Below are 19526 nucleotides of genomic sequence, written 5' to 3'. Positions count from 1 at the left end.
TGACAATTAGCTGAGAGATACCTCAAGAGTCTCATGGGCTAATTCTAGACATAGGGGTCGATTCAATTCGGCAACTTATGAATAGCGCCGGGAATTAGCTCCCGCCGCTATTCAATTCAGCTCCAGTTAAGTCGGCGATGGCCCGTTCTCGCCGACTAAACAGGTTGAATTGTCGGGAGAACGGGCATTCTCCGACTTAACTCCACGGCGCAAGGCTGATTTCCCGACAGAATCAGCCTCGCGCCGGCCGCGAGGCAGTACTTTTGTCGGGTTTCTTCTCTCATCCCCCGGGATGAGAGAAGAATTCCCGACAATTGCGGGTAACTAGCAGCTGAATTGAATAGCATCGGGAGCTAATTCCCGGCGCTATTCATAAGTTGCCGAAATTGAATCGACCCATAGACATCTTATTTGTTTTTAGCTCATTCCTCATAATGCGAGCACAACTACGAGCGAGATTTCTCCGATGCAATGGACAGAGGTCTGCACATTGGAACTTCACACTGAACCGGCAACCCCCAAAGAGGGGATTCAAGCTGAATATTACACACCAGGGTTATGTGGCATATTACATAACCGTACACAGATTTATAATGAAAGCAATGGCTGATTAGGCTGGCCAGTCACAGGACAGAGAAGTGTCAAACACATTACTCAAGCATTGATAGATTTTTTTCAGCAAAAAAACCCCCCATCTCCAGTTGGACTTCAGAAAACGTTTGCCTGTGTCATAGCTTGAGCCTAATCGACGATTTCAGAGTTAGCAAAATTGCGACTGAAGCTGAATAATGCCCTAACAGCAAATGTTGTAATAGTTAACATTTGTTCTACAAGACATATAAAACTTCTAGATCTTTTATAGGTTCCAAGTTATGTCTGAATCAGTGGAGTCCTAGATTGCCCATACCGAAGGCTGCACTATGGTCCACAGATTTAATAGGGAGTCACTCACCTGACACAAAGCTCTGGACTTACACAGCTAGGCAAAAAGTGGCTAAGGTTTTAGTGGGTGAGGAGTAGCGACACCCTAGGGTAGAATCATCCAGCATTCACTACCACCGATGTCCATCCCAGTCCTCGGCCTCTCCCAGTAAACAAGCATTCCTGCAGCTCTTAAGATGCAACTATATGGGGGGGTTCCCTGATTTGCATCTCCAATCAGGTATAGTCGGTAGCAAGAAACCAATTTCTGGCATTCTGATCCAAGCACGTTACACTGCATGTATCACGCGCAGATCCTTACCTGGATGGAGGCCGCTGTTCAGCATCACTTCAATCTCAACCATCACTGCCCGGGGAGGAGGGTCCCAGTCCGGAGGCCATTGAGGAGAACGAACGGCACAATGAAGCAGAAATTAATATCCAAGGAATGCCGGAGAGATCACTGCCTGGCACATGAGAGGAGGCTGCAATGGAGACAACGAGCTGTAAATGGCAAGACTCATACAGATACACAGAGCAAAGCAATGCAGAACCACGCATGGGCACAGAGAGCAAGAGGTCCCAGGGAGAGAGAGTGTGTGTGTGTGTGTGTGTGTGTGTGTGTGTGTGTGTGTGTGTGTGTGTGTGTATATATATATATATAATATATATATATATATATATATACACACACACACCTAAACACATATAGCATCTTCAGTTACCACACTACTACTCTCACGCCAAGCACCATGTAATGAAGCACCGGCAGCCTATAATCTGCCACACAGTAACAGAGAATGACATTTAGCAAACATAACCCAAACAACCCAGTATATTGCTGGGAGAGCGGCACTGCAGCAGCACATCTCAATGTCCCATGCTAAGGTAGATCGGGGGCATCAATAGTGAGGGACGTGGGACACTACTGCCAGAGCCATGAGAGGCAGCTCACAGGCCCTTTGTCAGGCTGGCTGGGGTCAGTAGTCCACCAGAGCAGCAGCTGCACATCCCAATGTCCCATGCTAAGGTAGATCGGGGCATCAATAGTGAGGACGTGGGACAACTACTGCCAGAGCCATGAGAGGCAGCTCCCGGGCCCTTTGTCAGGCTGGCTGGGGTCAGTAGTCCGCCGGAGCAGCAGCTGCACATCCCAATGTCCCATGCTAAGGTAGATCGGGGCATCAATAGTGAGGACATGGGACACTGCTGCCGGAGCCATGAGAGCAGCTCACGGGCCCTTTGTCAGGCTGGCTGGGGGTAGTAGTCCGCTGGAGCAGAAGCACATCCCTATATCCCAAGCTAAGGTAGCTCGGGGCATCAATAGCGAGTACGTGGGACGCTGCTGCCGGAGCCATGAAAGGCATATCCCAGGCCCTTTGTCAGGCTGGCTGGGATCAGTAGTCCGCCAGAGCAGCAACAGCACAATAGCGGTGACCCGGGACAGGCCTGACAATAGGGAGAAAAACTTCCAGGGTGCATTGGGGAGCCAGAAGTTGCAGACAGACTTCCCTGTGGGGAATCCCTGGCCCTGCCAGCCACACTATGGGCCACCTACATACAGCCATGGGATAGTTAGGGTAGGTCTATAGCTCTACAGCCATGGGACAGCTAGCATAGGTCTGGAATATATATATATATATATATATATATACACATACATATACACACACACATACATAGAGAGCAATGCTCCCCCTCCCCCCCCCCAGGACATACACAAGGCTATAAGCGCGCACACAATAGGCCGGGATACACACAGACCCCTATAGTGCCCCTGCCGCCACCCCCCAGCCCCTCCGCAGCGCACCCATGGGTGCCCGTCCCACCCCCGGGCAGGCTCTCACCTCGGGCCGGTATATACAGGGCACAGAAAGCCGCACGTTCCCTCCTGACGGTATATACTCCCGCTCCCTCTCCTCCTGTACACCGGCAATGATGGTGAAGGCCCCGCCCCTTCCCTCGTCCCGCCCCGTTACCACGGCGACCAGAGCGTTGCCCTTAGAGATGGGCGGCCTGCTGACATCCCATAATAACGCGTCTTGGTCAGATATCCCATAATACTCCCCGTGCTGAGGCATCCCATAATAAGCCCGGGGAGCCTGGCATCCCATAATAGTCCCTCTGTCTCCCTCATCGCATAGCACGGGCCCTAGTAACAGGAGGGAATCTGGCATCCCATAATAAGTCAGCCCTGGCATCCCATAATAAGCTGAGGGAGATTGACATCCCATAATAGTCCACTGACATCCCATAATAACTTCAGGGAGCCTGATATCCCATAATAAGTGGGGTGGGGGGGAGAGTGAGCCTGACATCCCATAATATGCTCTCAGTCTCATCCCTGGCATCCCATAATAACAAGGCATCCCTGTCACACACAGCACCTCAGTCACATTGCCAGGTGTCCCTCAGTGCCAAACCCCTGGGACCTGGCCATAGTCACTGCCACAGGGCTGCATCCCTTACTACCTGCCTGGCACCGGTACCTGAGGCAGATACTACCTCACTGCTGCATCCTTCATTACCACCTGGACCACTGCTACATACTCTATACTATAGCTACTTCCCCTAGTAATGTGCTTCTGTACAGCTAGGACTGACATAGCTCCCTGCACCCGAGTCAAGTCATGCATAGGTGCTGCTCTCAGGAACCCGGGCCTGAGTAGTCATGTATAGGTGCTGCTCTCAGTACCCCGGGCCCAAGTCTGTCATGTATAGGTGCTGCTCTCAGTAACCAGGGCCCGAGTCTAGTCATGTATAGGTGCTGCTCTCAGTAACCAGGGCCTGAGACTAGTCATGTATAGGTGCTGCTCTCAGTAACCAGGGCCTGAGACTAGTCATGTATAGGTGCTGCTCTCAGTAACCAAGGCCCGAGTCTAGTCATGTATAGGTGCTGCTCTCAGTAACCAGGGCCTGAGACTAGTCATGTATAGGTGCTGCTCTCAGTAACCAGGGCCTGAGACTAGTCATGTATAGGTGCTGCTCTCAGTAACCAAGGCCCGAGTCTAGTCATGTATAGGTGCTGCTCTCAGTAACCAGGGCCTGAGACTAGTCATGTATAGGTGCTGCTCTCAGTAACCAGGACCTGGCACTATAGGTGCTGATCTCAGTAACCAGGACCCAAGTCTAGTCTTGTATAGGTGCAGCTGTCAGTAACCAGGGCCTGAGACTATAGGTGCTGCTCTCAGTAACCAGGACCCAAGTCTAGTCATGTATAGGTGCAGCTCTCAGTAACCAGGATCTGAGTCTAGTCATGTATAGGTGCTGCTTTCATTAAATAGGTCCTGGGACTATAGGTGCTGCTCTCAGGAACCAGGACCTGACACTATAGGTGTTGCTCTCAGGAACCAGGACCGAGTCTAGTTATGTATAGGTGCTGCTCTCAATAACCATAACCCGAGTCTAGTTATGTATAGGTGCTGCTCTCAGTAACCAGGACCTGAGTCTATTCACGTATAGGTGGTGCTCTCATTAACCATAGCCTGAGACTATAGGTGCTGCTATCAGAAACTAGGAGACAAGTCTAGTTATGTATAGGTGCAGCTCTCAGTAACCAGGACCAGTGTCTAGTCATGTCTAGGTGCTGATCTTAGTAACCAGGGACTTAGACTACAGGTGCTGCTCTCAGTAACCAGGACCTGAGACTATAGGTGCTGCTCTCAGGAACCAGGACCCAAGCCTAGTCATGTATAGGTGCTGCTCTCAGTAACCAGAACCTGAGTTTAATTATGTATAGGTGGTGCTCTCAGTAACCAGGACCGGTGTCTAGTCACGTATAGGTGGTGCTCTCATTAACCAGGGCCTGAGACTATAGGTTGTGTTCTCGGTAACTAGGAGACAAGTCTAGTTATGCATAGGTGCAGCTCTCAGTAACCAGGACCGGCGTCTAGTTATGTATAGGCGCTGCTTTCAGTAACCAGGACCGGCGTCTAGTCATGTAAAGGTGCTGGTCTCAGTAACCAGGACCCGAGTCTAGTTATATATAGGTGCTGCTCTCAGTAACCAGAACCTTAGTCTAGTTATGTATAGGTACTGCTCTCTGTAACCTGGGCTCAAGTCTAGTCATGTATAGGTGCTGCTCTCAGTAACCAGGGCCTGAGACTAGTCATGTATAGGGGCTGCTCTCAGTAACCAGGGCCTGAGACTAGTCATGTATAGGTGCTGCTCTCAGTAACTAGGATCTGGCACTATAGGTGCTGATCTCAGTAACCAGGACCCAAGTCTAGTCATGTATAGGTGCTGCTCTCAGTAACCAGGGCCTGAGGCTATAGGTGCTGCTCTCAGTAACCAGGACCCAAGTCTAGTCATGTATAGGTGCAGCTCTCAGTAACCAGGATCTGAGTCTAGTCATGTATAGGTGCTGCTTTCATTAAATAGGGCCTGGGACTATAGGTGCTGCTCTCAGGAACCAGGACTTGACACTATAGGTGTTGCTTTCAGGAACCAGGACCGAGTCTAGATATGTATAGGTGCTGCTCTCAGTAACCAGAACCTGAGTCTAGTTATGTATAGGTGCTGCTCTCAGTAACCAGGACCCGAGTCTATTCACATATAGGTGGTGCTCTCATTAACCATGGCCTGAGACTATAGGTGCTGCTCTCAGAAACTAGGGCCAGTGTCTAGTCATGTCTAGGTGCTGGTCTTAGTAACCAGGGACTTAGACTACAGGTGCTGCTCTCAGTAACCAGGACCTGAGACTACAGGTGCTGCTCTCAGTAACAAGAACCTGAGTTTAAATATGAATAGGTGGTGCGCTCAGTAACCAGGACCATGTCTAGTCACGTATAGGTGGTGTTCTCATTAACCAGGGCCTGAGACAATAGGTTGTGTTCTCGGTAACTAGGAGACAAGTCTAGTTATGTATAGGTGCAGCTCTCAGTAACCAGGAGCAAAGTCTAGTTATGTATAGGCGCTGCTTTCAGTAACCAGGACCGGTGTCTAGTCATGTATAGGTGCTGGTCTCAGTAACCAGGACCCGAGTCTAGTTATATATAGGTGCTGCTCTCAGTAACCAGAACCTGAGTCTAGTTATGTATAGGTACTGCTCTCAGTAACCAGGACCCGAGTCTAATTATGAATAGGTGCTGCTCTCAGTAACCAGGACCCGTGTCTAGTCACATATAGGTGGTGCTCTCATTAACCAGGGCCTGAGACTATAGGCGCTGCTCTCAGTAACCAGGGCCTGAGACTAGTCATGTATAGGGGCTGCTCTCAGTAACCAGGGCCTGAGACTAGTCATGTATAGGTGTTGCTCTCATTAACCAGGGCCTGAGTCTAGTCATGTATGAGTGCTGCTCTCATTAACCAGGACCTGAGTCTAGTTATGTATGGGTGCTGCTCTCAGTAACCAGGACCCATGTCTACTCACATATAGGTGGTGCTCTCATTAACCAGGTCCTGAGACTATAGGTGCTGCTCTCAGTAATCAGGATCCAAGTCTATTTATGTATAGGTACTGTTCTCAGTATCCAGGATCCAAGTCTAGTCATGTATAGGTGTTGCTCTCAGTATCCAGGACCCGAGTCTAGTTATGTACAGGTGCTGCTCGCAGTAGCCAGAACCTATGTCTAGTCACGTATAGGTACTGCTCTCACTAACCAGAGTATATTTATGTATAGGTGCTGCTCTGAGTAACCAGGACCAGAGTCTACTCATGTATAAGTGCTGCTCTCAGTAACCAGGACTCGAGTCTAGTTATGTATAGGTGCTGCTCTTAGTCACCAGGACCCATGTCTAATCACGTATAGGTGATGATCTCATTAACCAGGGCCTGGGACTATATTTGCTGCTCTCAGTAACTAGGAGCCAAGTCTAGTTATGTATAGGTGCTGCTTTCAGTAACCATTACATAGGTGCTGGTCTCAGTAAAAAAGGGTCTTAGACTACATGTGCTGCTCTCAGTAACCAGGACCTGAGATTATAGGTGCTGCTCTCAGTAACCAGGACCCAAGTCTAGTTATATATACGTGCTGCTCTGAGTAACCAGGACCTGAGTCTAGTCATGTATGGGTGCTGCTCTCATTAACCAGGACCCGAGTCTAGTTATGTATAGGTGCTGCTCTCAGTAACCAGGACTCATGTCTAGTCACGTTTAGGTGGTGCTCTCATTAACCAGGGCCTGATACTATAGGTGCTGCTCTCAGTAACCAGGATCCAAGTCTAGTTATGTATAGGTGTTGCTCTCAGTATCCAGGACCGAGTTTAGTTATGTATAGGTGCTGCTCTCAGTAACCAGGACGGTGTCTAGTCAGCTATTGGTGCTGCTCTCAGTAACCAGAGCCTGAGTCTAGTTATGTATAGGTGCTGCTCTGAGTAACCAGGACCTGAGTCTAGTCATATATAGGTGTTGTTCTCAGTAACCAGGACCTGAGTCTAGTTATGTATAGGTACTGCTCTCAGTAACCAGGAACCAAGTCTAGTTACTTATAGGTGCTGCTCTCAGTAAACAGAACCAGAGTCTAGTTATGTATAGATGCTGCTCTGAGTGACCAGGACCAGAATATAGTTATGTATAGGTGCTGCTCTCAGTAACTAGGAGCCAAGTCTAGTTATGTATAGGTGCAGGTTTCAGTAACCAGGAGCCAAGTCTATTTATGTATAGGTGCTACTTTCTGTAACCAGGACCGGTGTCTAGTCATGTATAGGTGCTGGTCTCAGTAACCAGGGCCTTAGACTACTGGTGCTGCTCTCAGTAACCAGGACCTGAGACTATAGGTGGACCCGAGTCTAGTTATATATAGGTGCTGCTCTGAGTAACCAGGACTTCAGTCTAGTCATGTATAGGTGTTGCTCTCAGTAATCAGGACCCGAGTCTAGTTATGTATAGGTACTGCTCTCAGTAACCAGGAACCATGTCTAGTCACGTATAGGTGGTGCTCTCATTAAGCAGGGCCTGAGACTATAGGTGCTGCTCTCAGCAACCAGTATCCAAGTCTAGTTTTGTATAGGTGCTGCTCTCTGTAACCAGGAGCCAAGTCTACTGATGTATAGGTACTGCTCTCAGTAACCATGACCTGAGACTATAGGTGCTGCTCTCAGTAACTGGGACCCCAGTCTAGTCATGTATAGGTGTTGCTCTCAGTAACCAGAACCTGAGTCTAGCTATGTATAACTGCTGCTCTCAGTAACCAGGACCAGAGTCTAGTCATGTATAGGTGCTGCTCTCAGTAACAAGGACCCAAGGCTAGTTATGTATAGGTGCTGCTCTCAGTAAACAGGAGCCGTGTCTAGCCATGTATAGGAGGTGCTCTCATTAACCAGGCCCTGAGACTATAGGTGCTGCTCTCAGTAACCAGGACTCAGGTCTAGTTATGTATAGGTGCAGCTCTGAGTAACCAGGAGCCAAGTCTAGTTATGTATAGGTGCAGCTCTCAGTAACCAGGACCCGAGTCTAGTTATGTATAGGTGCTGCTCTCAGTAACCAGAACCTGAGTCTAGTTATGTATAGGTACTGCTCTCAGTAACCAGGACCAGAGTATAGTCATGTATAGGTGTTGCTCTCAGTAACCAGGACCCGAGTATAGTTATATATAGGTGCTGCTCTCAGTAACCAGGAACCAAGTCTAGTCACTCATAGGTGCTGCTCTCATTAAACAGAACCAGAGTCTAGTTATGTATAGGTGCTGATCTGAGTGACCAGGACCAGAGTATAGTTATGTATAGGTGCTGCTCTAAGTAACTAGGAGCCAAGTCTAGTTATGTATAGGTGCAGCTTTCAGTAACCAGGAGCCAAGTCTAGTTATGTAAAGGAGCTACTTTCTGTAACCAGGACCGGTGTCTAGTCATGCATAGGTGCTGCTCTCAGTAACAAGGACCCAAGGCTAGTTATGTATAGGTGCTGCTCTCAGTAAACAGGAGCCGTGTCTAGCCACGTATAGGAGGTGCTCTCATTAACCAGGCCCTGAGACTATAGGTGCTGCTCTCAGTAACTAGGATCCAGGTCTAGTTATGTATAGGTGCAGCTCTCAGTAACCAGGAGCCAAGTCTAGTTATGTATAGGTGCAGCTCTCAGTAACCAGGACCCGAGTCTAGTTATGTATAGATGCTGCTCTCAGTAACCAGAACCTGAGTCTAGTTATGTATAGGTACTGCTCTCAGTAACCAGGACCAGAGTATAGTCATGTATAGGTGTTGCTCTCAGTAACCAGGACCCGAGTATAGTTATATATAGGTGCTGCTCTCAGTAACCAGGAACCAAGTCTAGTCACTCATAGGTGCTGCTCTCAGTAAACAGAACCAGAGTCTAGTTATGTATAGGTGCTGATCTGAGTGACCAGGACCAGAGTATAGTTATGTATAGGTGCTGCTCTCAGTAACTAGGAACCAAGTCTAGTTATGTATAGGTGCAGCTTTCAGTAACCAGGAGCCAAGTCTAGTTATGTATGGGTGCTACTTTCTGTAACCAGGACCGGTGTCTAGTCATGTATAGGTGGTGCTCTCAGTAACCAGGACCAGAGTATAGTCATGTATAGGTGTTGCTCTCAGTAACCAGGACCCGAGTCTAGTTATATATAGGTGCTGCTCTCAGTAACCAGGAACCAAGTCTAGTCACTTATAGGTGCTGCTCTCTGTAAACATAACCAGAGTCTAGTTATGTATAGGTGCTGCTCTGAGTGACCAGGACCAGAGTATAGTTATGTATAGGTGCTGCTCTCAGTAACTAGGAGCCAAGTCTAGTTATGTATAGGTGCAGCTTTCAGTAACCAGGAGCCAAGTCTAGTTATGTATAGGTGCTACTTTCTGTAACCAGGACCGGTGTCTAGTCATGTATAGGTGCTGGCCTCAGTAACCAGGGCCTTAGACTACTGGTGCTGCTCGCTGTAACCAGGACCTGAGACTATAGTTGGACCCGAGTCTGGTTATATATAGGTGCTGCTCTGAATAACCAGGACTTGAGTCTAGTCATGTATAGGTGTTGCTCTCAGTAATCAGGACCCGAGTCTAGTTATGTATAGGTACTGCTCTCGGTAACCAGGACCCAAGGCTAGTTATGTATAGGCGCTGCTCTCAGTAAACAGGAGCCGTGTCTAGCCACGTATAGGTGGTGCTCTCATTAACCAGGGCCTGAGACTATAGGTGCTGCTCTCAGTAACTAGGACCCAAGTCTACCTATGTATAGGTGCAGCTCTCAGTAACCAGGAGCCAAGTCTAGTTATGTATAGAATGGATATATAGACTTGACTATATAAGGGGGGGCCTTTGGGGCGAACCTGGTGCTATATGGTCGCTACATCGACGACCTGTTTTTTATTTGGGATGGAGATTTACAATCCACGGTTTCCTTTCACACATATCTTAACTCTAATGATTTTGGTTTACGGTTCACCAGTACTGCGCACTCATCACATATTAATTTTTTGGATATAGATATTAGAATTGAGCATGATAGCTTAGTCACATCCACCTTCCGTAAAGAGGTTGATACCAATAATTTTTTGAACTATAGAAGTTGTCACTTCCGCCCATGGCTTAATAATATACCTAAAAGCCAATATCTTAGGATACGTCGCAATTGTTCTCAGTTAGAACAATTTGAGACACAGGCCGCAGAACTTGCTACCTCTTTTAGAGAGCAGGGGTATCCAGCTAAATTAGTGGAAGAAGCTCTAATGGAAACTCGTTCTAGAGATAGGGAATCACTTTTGGCATCTAAATTAGATGTGGAATATACACCTGACACTGATTTACAACAACCCAGATTCATTACCAAGTTCAATATGTGTTCCAGAGAACTTAAGAAGATCATTAATAAAAACTATCCTATATTAAAAACAGATAGGATTCTGTCCACTATTTTGGAAGAAAAACCGTATGTTACTTTTAAGAAGGCATCAAATTTACAAATCTTTTTAGCGCCTAGTCATTATAGATCCCTGGGCTCCAATTTGGTTACCAACAGTAATAATAATAGTAATAAAAATTCCTGGTTACAAAAATCTGTAAAATCGATTGGGTGCTTTAAATACAGGAGAAAGAGGTGCATCACGTGCCAATTTATCATGAATGGAGCTACTTATGTATATTCACACACACACGGGACTCAGTTTGAAGCACAAAGTAGTATAGATTGTCAGACTAAATATGTCATCGATATGAGATGAGAATCGATTCTCACTGTTTGGCACTGGAGAGATAGGATCACTGCAGGCACTTGGAATTTATGTGCTTCCTGATTTCTGGTGAAGCGGTTTGATCAGAGATTCCAAAAATAGAATTTTCCCTGGTTTTTTAGAAAAACACAATATTGGGATCACGGGATTGTTCTGAAATTCTCCAGATCAATGGAAGTGACCAAACACTGAGACTAGGTGGACTAGGAAAGAACCTTATTTGAAAAGGAAGGGATACTACAAGCGTAATTGGGTGGACACTGTTGACACCCCATTAAGTCCGGTACGTAGGTCCGCCACACCGAGGCGGATTAAAATTTCCTTTACATCATATCCCTATGTGATTGAAATTTTTGATAATCAAATTGATCCCTACGGGACTTCACTATCTATTATTTCTTTCTTTGAGGACATTGTACTTTATTGTACCAAGGAAGTACTGCTGATCAACTGTCCAGTGCGGAGAACTTTCCCTTTCCACACAAAGGACTATTACCCGTAGTGACCCAGGGAGCGCACCCCAGCAAAACTACAGAATTAGGACTACACTTAGAATACGCTTTACCATGGAGCCGCTGCGGCCGCTAAACCTAGTACACACGCTACGTACTTTATACACTGTTTGCGTACGGAGTCCCGTCACACTGTACGGACTTAGCGTACAAACGCCGCGCTGGGGGTACAAAGTACACACAGCGCGCGTACACCCAAAGATACACTTTAAACCTTTACAGTAATGCAATGCAATGATAATACGCTTTAAACCTTAGCAGGGCAATGAAGACATGACACCAATTGTGAATTAACCGCTGGGTTCCGACACCACAGTGGATTATTGCTGAAAGGGGGTTACAATACATATAATACAATACAAAATAACAGAGTAAATGGCTACATTCAATGGTACATACTGGAGTAGATTCGCTTGCGCTTCCCGGCCCGGTACTTGGTCATCAAATATATAACTTTGTGAGTCTTGTGTGTGACCAGGTTGCAGCAGGCTTTATTTATACAATTCTTCCAAAAGCAATACAATGGATACTGTAATCCCTTTGTCCATTGGACACAGGAATGCTCTTTTACAGTACAGGAGAGGTCATAGGTCGGTTTGAATAGGTAGGCGATGTCTTTCCCAACTGCTCTTGTGGGTGGTCTCCTCTGGATTCCCGCCGCATACATAATGTACAGTAAATACAGTTTATATCTATATTCTGCTTCTGCACATAACTATCCGCAGGAACATGCGATCTTCCTCAAACCAACACTGGAATGTCTCCCTTAAAATACCCTACAGCTGGATACCAAACACCACCTTGTAACCTTGTTCTGTCCCCTCCTATCCTGTAAAGGTGAATCCCTTTGTTCTGTTACCATTTAAACTGATGTTAATTTCTGATGTGATGCAGGGGGACTATGTGTACATTGTGCACTATTTGGATTAAATATGTAATGTGTTTTGATAGCTCTCCATGCGTTCACAAACTCTACCGTAAATACCCATACCACGCGCTGATGCGCACGACCGTGGGAGCGACCATACGCAAATTGCAAATATGTGCACGCACAGCAGAACAAGTACACGCGCGGAGGCCATCTGTGTGTTGTTTGTACGTGATGTGTGTACTGCAATATTTTTCGACTTTGACAAGATTGAATCCATTTACATAACATTTCCTCTCTAGGGATTGTTACGTTAGTATTTTAATTTTTTACTATGTATCTTATTATTTTTTTGCATTGGCATAATGGGAGCGCAACCATTAATTATGTTCTCCCATATATATTCTCTGTTCACTTATCATTAGGATTATATGTAGCAATTATTGTATAAGTGATGTTGGGCCAAATTCGGGGAGATGTACAATAACAGCAACTAAAATAATAAAAGAAGAAATTAATACTTGATAATAATTGATATTAACCATAGAAAAAAGTGTATTCTCTTTTTTAAACATATATATATATATATTTTAAAAATGGTACACAGGTGAGATTCGAACTTGCACCTTAGTGCTCACTGGTACTGGCCATTAGTGTGCTGAGCCACAGCAGCTCCACTAATTATGAGTATGCTGGAAGTTGTACTTAACCCTGAAAAAAGACCCATTTAAATTGTTTCTATTTCTCTCCGTGATACACATATTATCATTTAGGATGGAAATGTATTGTTTCCCCTTTTTTTATTCATAATGGTTTAGATGGTTATATGTATAATTCTATGTAATGTGCATTGTATGTAAATTTCTGTACTATTTAACCATTGATACAATGAAAACCACACGTTCTAATTAAAATTCCTGTTATACACCTGCATGGGGTTGACCTGCAGGATGAGGGAGCACCTGTTGATAATTAACATATGGGCTTAATCAGCACCGATTGGTGGATAATGCCTTTAAATACCTGGGACTCCCTAGTATCAGGATTACCTTCTGAGGAAACCGACAGCCAGCTACGTCGGAGAAACGCGTAAAGGTGATAGCCACTTCACCCAACTTGTTACCAGCTTTCAAAACCGGCATTGCCACTGTGGTGATTACCTGTGCCGCGGAGAGCTGCTTCATCCCAGCTTTGGGATCCACCTCCTTGCAGATCACCTTTTTCGTTGCCGGCCACTCTGTCCCAGTCAGGGACGAATCATCTGCAGACTGCCCGTGCTGCTTGCGGCTGCGCTGCCCCAGTCCGGGATTCACCGTCTTCTACATCGCTGCCTCAGCCCTTGTGCCATAGGGTCTGGCAGCGTCTCCCTGCATTCCACGGCTACAAGTGCACCGTTTGGAGTTCAAAGGACGGGAGGCACAAAAATGCTAGCGGTGAGATATTTTATGTACCAATCACGGGGGCTGTGACTGCACTACATGGATGAGGAGGATTATTAAATCATATCCAGCAGAGTGTCAAGCTCTATTCGGGCATATATCTCCACTATATCTAAAAGGCCAGTACCCTCAATAAGGTATACATCCACATTTATTCTTCAATACAGGGAGCCATTCATTGGTCCGGGACATTTATTTACATCTTTGTCCATGTAAGAATCTTTGGACATCTATAAATACGTTTAAATTGGGACTGGTCATGGACATAAGTCTACTGGTTTATAATGGTTCAAGTGATGTGATGTGGTTTTATTATTATAACAAATTTTTATCTATTTACCAATTGGACTTATTAATCATAATAAATTGTTTTCATATTATATTATTTTCGCGCTCTCTTATATAGTCAAGTCTATATATTCATTTTATTTATCTTTTCATTTGTTTCAGATCACTGTGTGAGAGCTGCAAAAATAAGTTAAATATATTAGTGTGGATATTCTATATCTATAGCGCCTGTACTGAATTTTCATAATTGGCTTATTTGGTATATGTTTATTAGTTATGTATAGGTGCAGATCTCAGTAACCAGGACCCGAGTCTAGTTATATATAGGTGTTGCTCTCAGTAACCAGAACCTGAGTCTAGTTATGTATAGGTGCTACTCTCAGTAACCAGGTCCCGAGTCTAGTCACATATAGGTGGTGCTCTCAGTAAACAGAACCAGAGTCTAGTTATATAGGTGCTGCTCTCAGTAACCAGGACCCGAGTCTAGTCACATATAGGTGGTGCTCTCAGTAAACAGAACCAGAGTCTAGTTATGTAGGTGTTGCTCTGAGTGACCAGGACCAGAGTATAGTTATGTATAGGTGCTGCTTTCAGTAACTAGGAGCCAAGTCTAGTTATGTATAGGTGCAGCTTTCAGTAACCAGGAGCCAAGTCTAGTTATGTATAGGTGCTACTTTCTGTAACCAGGATCGGTGTCTAGTCATGTAAAGGTGCTGGTCTCAGTAACCAGGGCTGACTACAGGTGCTGCTCTCAGTAACCAGGACCTGAGACTAAAGGTGGACCCAAGTCTTGTTATGTATAGGTGCTGCTCTGAGTAACCAGGACTTGAGTCTAGTCATGTATAGGTGCGGCTCTCAATAACCAGGAGCCAAGTATATTTATGTATAGGTGCTGCTCTCATTAACCAGGACCTGAGTTAGTTATGTATAGGTGCTGCTCTCAGTAACCAGGATCGGTATCTACTCACGTATAGGTGGTGCTCTCATTAACCAGGACCCGAGTCTAGTCATGTATAGGTGTTGCTCTCAGTAACCAGGACCCGAGTCTAGTTATGTATAGGTGCTGCTCTCAGTAGCCAGAACCTATGTCTAGTCACGTATAGGTACTGCTCTCAGTAACCAGAACCTAAGTCTAGTTATGTATAGGTGCTGCTCTCAGTAACCAGAACCAGAGTCTATTTATGTATAGGTGCTGCTCTGAGTAACCAGGACCAGAGTCTAGTCATGTATAGGTGCTGCTCTCAGTAACCAGGACTCAAGTCTAGTTATGTATAGGTGCTGCTGTTAGTCACCAGGACCCATGTCTAATCACGTATAGGTGATGCTCTCATTAACCAGGGCCTGAGACTATATTTGCTGCTCTCACTAACCAGGAGCCAAGTCTAGTTATGTATAGGTGCTGACCTCAGTAACCAGGATTGGTGTCTAGTTAGGTATTGGTGCTGCTCTCAGTAACCAGAGCCTGAGTCTAGTTATGTATAGGTGCTGCTCTGAGTAACCAGGACCTGAGTCTAGCCATGTATAGGTGTTGCTCTCAGTAACCAGGACCCGAGTCTAGTTATGTATAGGTGCTGCTCTCAGTAACCAGGAACCAAGTCTAGTCACTTAGAGGTGCTGCTCTCAGTAAACAGAACCAGAGTCTAGTTATGTGTAGGTGCTGCTCTGAGTGACCAGGACCAGAGTATAGTTATGTATAGGTGCTGCTTTCAGTAACTAGGAGCCAAGTCTAGTTATGTATAGGTGCAGCTTTCAGTAACCAGGAGCCAAATCTAGTTATGTATAGGTGCTACTTTCTGTAACCAGGATCGGTGTCTAGTCATGTAAAGGTGCTGGTCTCAGTAACCAGGGCTGACTACAGGTGCTGCTCTCAGTAACCAGGACCTGAGACTATAGGTGGACCCAAGTCTTGTTATGTATAGGTGCTGCTCTGAGTAACCGGGACTTGAGTCTAGTCATGTATAGGTGCAGCTCTCAGTAACCAGGAGCCAAGTATATTTATGGATAGGTGCTGCTCTCAGTAACCAGGACCGCTGTCTAGTCAGGTATTGGTGCTGCTCTCAGTAACCAGAGCCTGAGTCTAGTTATGTATAGGTGCTGCTCTGAGTAACCAGGACCTGAGTCTAGTCATGTATCGGTGTTGCTCTCAGTAACCAGGACCCGAGTCTAGTTATGTATAGGTGCTGCTCTCAGTAACCAGGAACCAAGTCTAGTTACTTATAGGTGCTGCTATCAGTAAACAGAACCAGAGTCTAGTTATGTATAGGTGCTGCTCTGAGTGACCAGGAGCAGAGTATAGTCATGTATAGGTGTTGCTCTCAGTAACCAGGACACGAGTCTAGTCATGTATAGGTGCTGCTCTGTGTAACCAGGACCCGAGTCTAGTTATGTATAGGTGCTGCTCTCAGTAACCAGGAACCAAGTCTAGTTACTTATAGGTGCTGCTCTCAGTAAACAGAACCAGAGTCTAGTTATGTATAGGTGCTGCTCTGAGTGACCAGGACCAGAGTATAGTTATGTATAGGTGCTGCTCTCAGTAACTAGGAGTCAAGTCTAGTTATGTATAGGTGCAGCTTTCAGTAACCAGGAGCCAAGTCTAGTTATGTATGGGTGCTACTTTCTGTAACCAGGACCGGTGTCCAGTCATGCATAGGTGCTGGTCTCAGTAACCAGGGCCTTAGACTAAAGGTGCTGCTCTCAATAACCAGGACCTGAGACTAGTTATGTATAAGTGCTGCTCTCAGTAACTAGGACCCGTGTCTAGCCACGTATAGGTGGTGCTCTCATTAACCAGGGCCTGAGACTAGTTATGTATAGGTGCTGCTCTCAGTAACTAGGACCCTTGTCTAGCCACGTATAGGTGGTGCTCTCATTAACCAGGGCCTGAGACTATAGGTGCTGCTCTCAGTAACTGGGACCCAAGTCTAGTTATGTATAGGTGCAGCTCTCAGTAACCAGGAGCCAAGTCTAGTTATGTATAGGTGCTGCTCTGGGTAACCAGGACCTGAGTCTAGTCATGTATAGGTTTTGCTCTCATTAACCGGGGCCTGAGACTATAGGTGCTGCTCTCAGTAATCAGGATCCAAGTCTAGTTATGTATAGACAGGGACGTAGCCAGAAATTTGTGAGCCCCATAGCAACATTTTGAAGTTTTCTGTCCCAATGCTTCTATAGAGACACCTATCTGCAGCAGTTATTCATTATATGCCCCATAATAGTGCCTTAGTTTACGTACTGAACTATAGTAGTGACTTAGTTAATGTTATCCCCCATAGAACTGCCCTTGTTTATTTTATAGACCGTAGTATGTCACATTGTAGGACTGCCAGTACACATTATGCAATACAGTACCCCTAGTTCACATTACTATATACTAGAGATGAGCGGGTTCGGTTCCTCGGAATCCGAACCCGCCCGAACTTCATGTTTTTTTTCACGGTCCGAGCGACTCGGATCTTCCCGCCTTGCTCGGTTAACCCGAGCGCGCCCGAACGTCATCATGACGCTGTCGGATTCTCGCGAGGCTCGGATTCTATCGCGAGACTCGGATTCTATATAAGGAGCCGCGCGTCGCCGCCATTTTCACACGTGCATTGAGATTGATAGGGAGAGGACGTGGCTGGCGTCCTCTCCATTTAGATTAGAAGAGAGAGAGTGAGATTGATTTGAGACAGAGACACTTGATTTACTGGAGCTTAGGAGTACTGTAGAGAGTGCAGAGTTTAGTAGTGACTGACCACAGTGACCACCAGACAGTGCAGTTTTATTTAATATAATCCGTTCTCTGCCTGAAAAAAACGATACACAGTGACTCAGTCACATACCATATCTGTGTGCACTGCTCAGCCCAGTGTGCTGCATCATCTATGTATATATCTGACTGTGCTCACACAGCTTATAATTGTGGGGGAGACTGGGGAGCAGTGCCAGTTATAGGTTATAGCAGGAGCCAGGAGTACATATTATTAAAATTAAACAGTGCACACTTTTGCTGCAGGAGTGCCACTGCCAGTGTGACTGACCAGTGACCTGACCACACTGACCACCAGTATAGTTAGTAGTATACTATATTGTGATTGCCTGAAAAAGTGAAACACTCGTCGTGTGACTTGTGTGGTGTTTTTTTTTTTTTATTCTATAAAAAACTCATTCTGCTGACAGACAGTGTCCAGCAGGTCCGTCATTATATAATATATACCTGTCCGGCTGCAGTAGTGATATATATATATTTTTTATATCATTATTTATCATCCAGTCGCAGCAGACACAGTACGGTAGTTCACGGCTGTAGCTACCTCTGTGTCGGCACTCGGCAGTCCATCCATAATTGTATACCACCTACCCGTGGTTTTTTTTTCTTTCTTCTTTATACATACATACTACATCTCATTATCAACCAGTCTATATTAGCAGCAGACACAGTACAGTACGGTAGTCCACGGCTGTAGCTACCTCTGTGTCGGCACTCGGCAGTCCGTCCATAATTGTATACCACCTACCCGTGTTTTTTTTTCTTTCTTCTTTATACATACATACTACATCTCTTTATCAACCAGTCTATATTAGCAGCAGACACAGTACAGTAGTCCACGGCTGTAGCTACCTCTGTGTCGGCACTCGGCAGTCCATCCATAATTGTATACCACCTACCCGTGGTTTTTTTTTCTTTCTTCTTTATACATACATACTACATCTCTTTATCAACCAGTCTATATTAGCAGCAGACACAGTACAGTAGTCCACAGCTGTAGCTACCTCTGTGTCGGCACTCGGCAGTCCATCCATAATTGTATACCACCTACCCGTGTTTTTTTTTTCTTTCTTCTTTATACATACATACTACATCTCTTTATCAACCAGTCTATAATAGCAGCAGACACAGTACAGTAGTCCACGGCTGTAGCTACCTCTGTGTCGGCACTCGGCAGTCCATCCATAATTGTATACCACCTACCCGTGGTTTTTTTTTCTTTCTTCTTTATACATACATACTACATCTCTTTATCAACCAGTCTATATTAGCAGCAGACACAGTACAGTAGTCCACGGCTGTAGCTACCTCTGTGTCGGCACTCGGCAGTCCACCCATAATTGTATACCACCTACCCGTGGTTTTTTTTCTTTCTTCTTTATACATACATACTACATCTCTTTATCAACCAGTCTATATTAGCAGCAGACACAGTACAGTAGTCCACGGCTGTAGCTACCTCTGTGTCGGCACTCGGCAGTCCATCCATAATTGTATACCACCTACCCGTGGTTTTTTTTTCTTTCTTCTTTATACATACATACTACATCTCTTTATCAACCAGTCTATATTAGCAGCAGACACAGTACAGTACGGTAGTCCACGGCTGTAGCTACCTCTGTGTCGGCACTCGGCAGT

At 45.7% G+C, this 19526-nt stretch overlaps 1 protein-coding gene across 6 annotated transcripts in view; it reads right to left on the bottom strand.

Moving 5' to 3' along the window:
• The window catches only part of CHD4 (chromodomain helicase DNA binding protein 4), a 42191-nt gene extending 39295 nt beyond the window's left edge, over window positions 1–2896 (bottom strand). For all 6 annotated transcript variants that reach the window (XM_063962423.1, XM_063962427.1, XM_063962425.1 and 3 more), the window contains exons 1-2: window positions 2769–2896; window positions 1244–1406 (exon numbers count right to left, since the gene is read on the bottom strand). In XM_063962423.1, the coding sequence (XP_063818493.1) occupies window positions 1244–1286 (43 nt within the window). In that variant the 5' untranslated portion in view covers window positions 1287–1406; window positions 2769–2896. The remainder of the gene's footprint in view (window positions 1–1243; window positions 1407–2768) is intronic.
• Window positions 2897–19526: the final 16630 nt, after the last annotated feature.

The sequence above is a fragment of the Pseudophryne corroboree genome, chromosome 3 (genome assembly GCF_028390025.1).
Source record: "Pseudophryne corroboree isolate aPseCor3 chromosome 3, aPseCor3.hap2, whole genome shotgun sequence".
Lineage (NCBI taxonomy): Eukaryota > Metazoa > Chordata > Amphibia > Anura > Myobatrachidae > Pseudophryne > Pseudophryne corroboree.
Note: the sequence above shows the minus strand (reverse complement) of the source record. Positions and strands in the feature narration are given on the sequence as shown.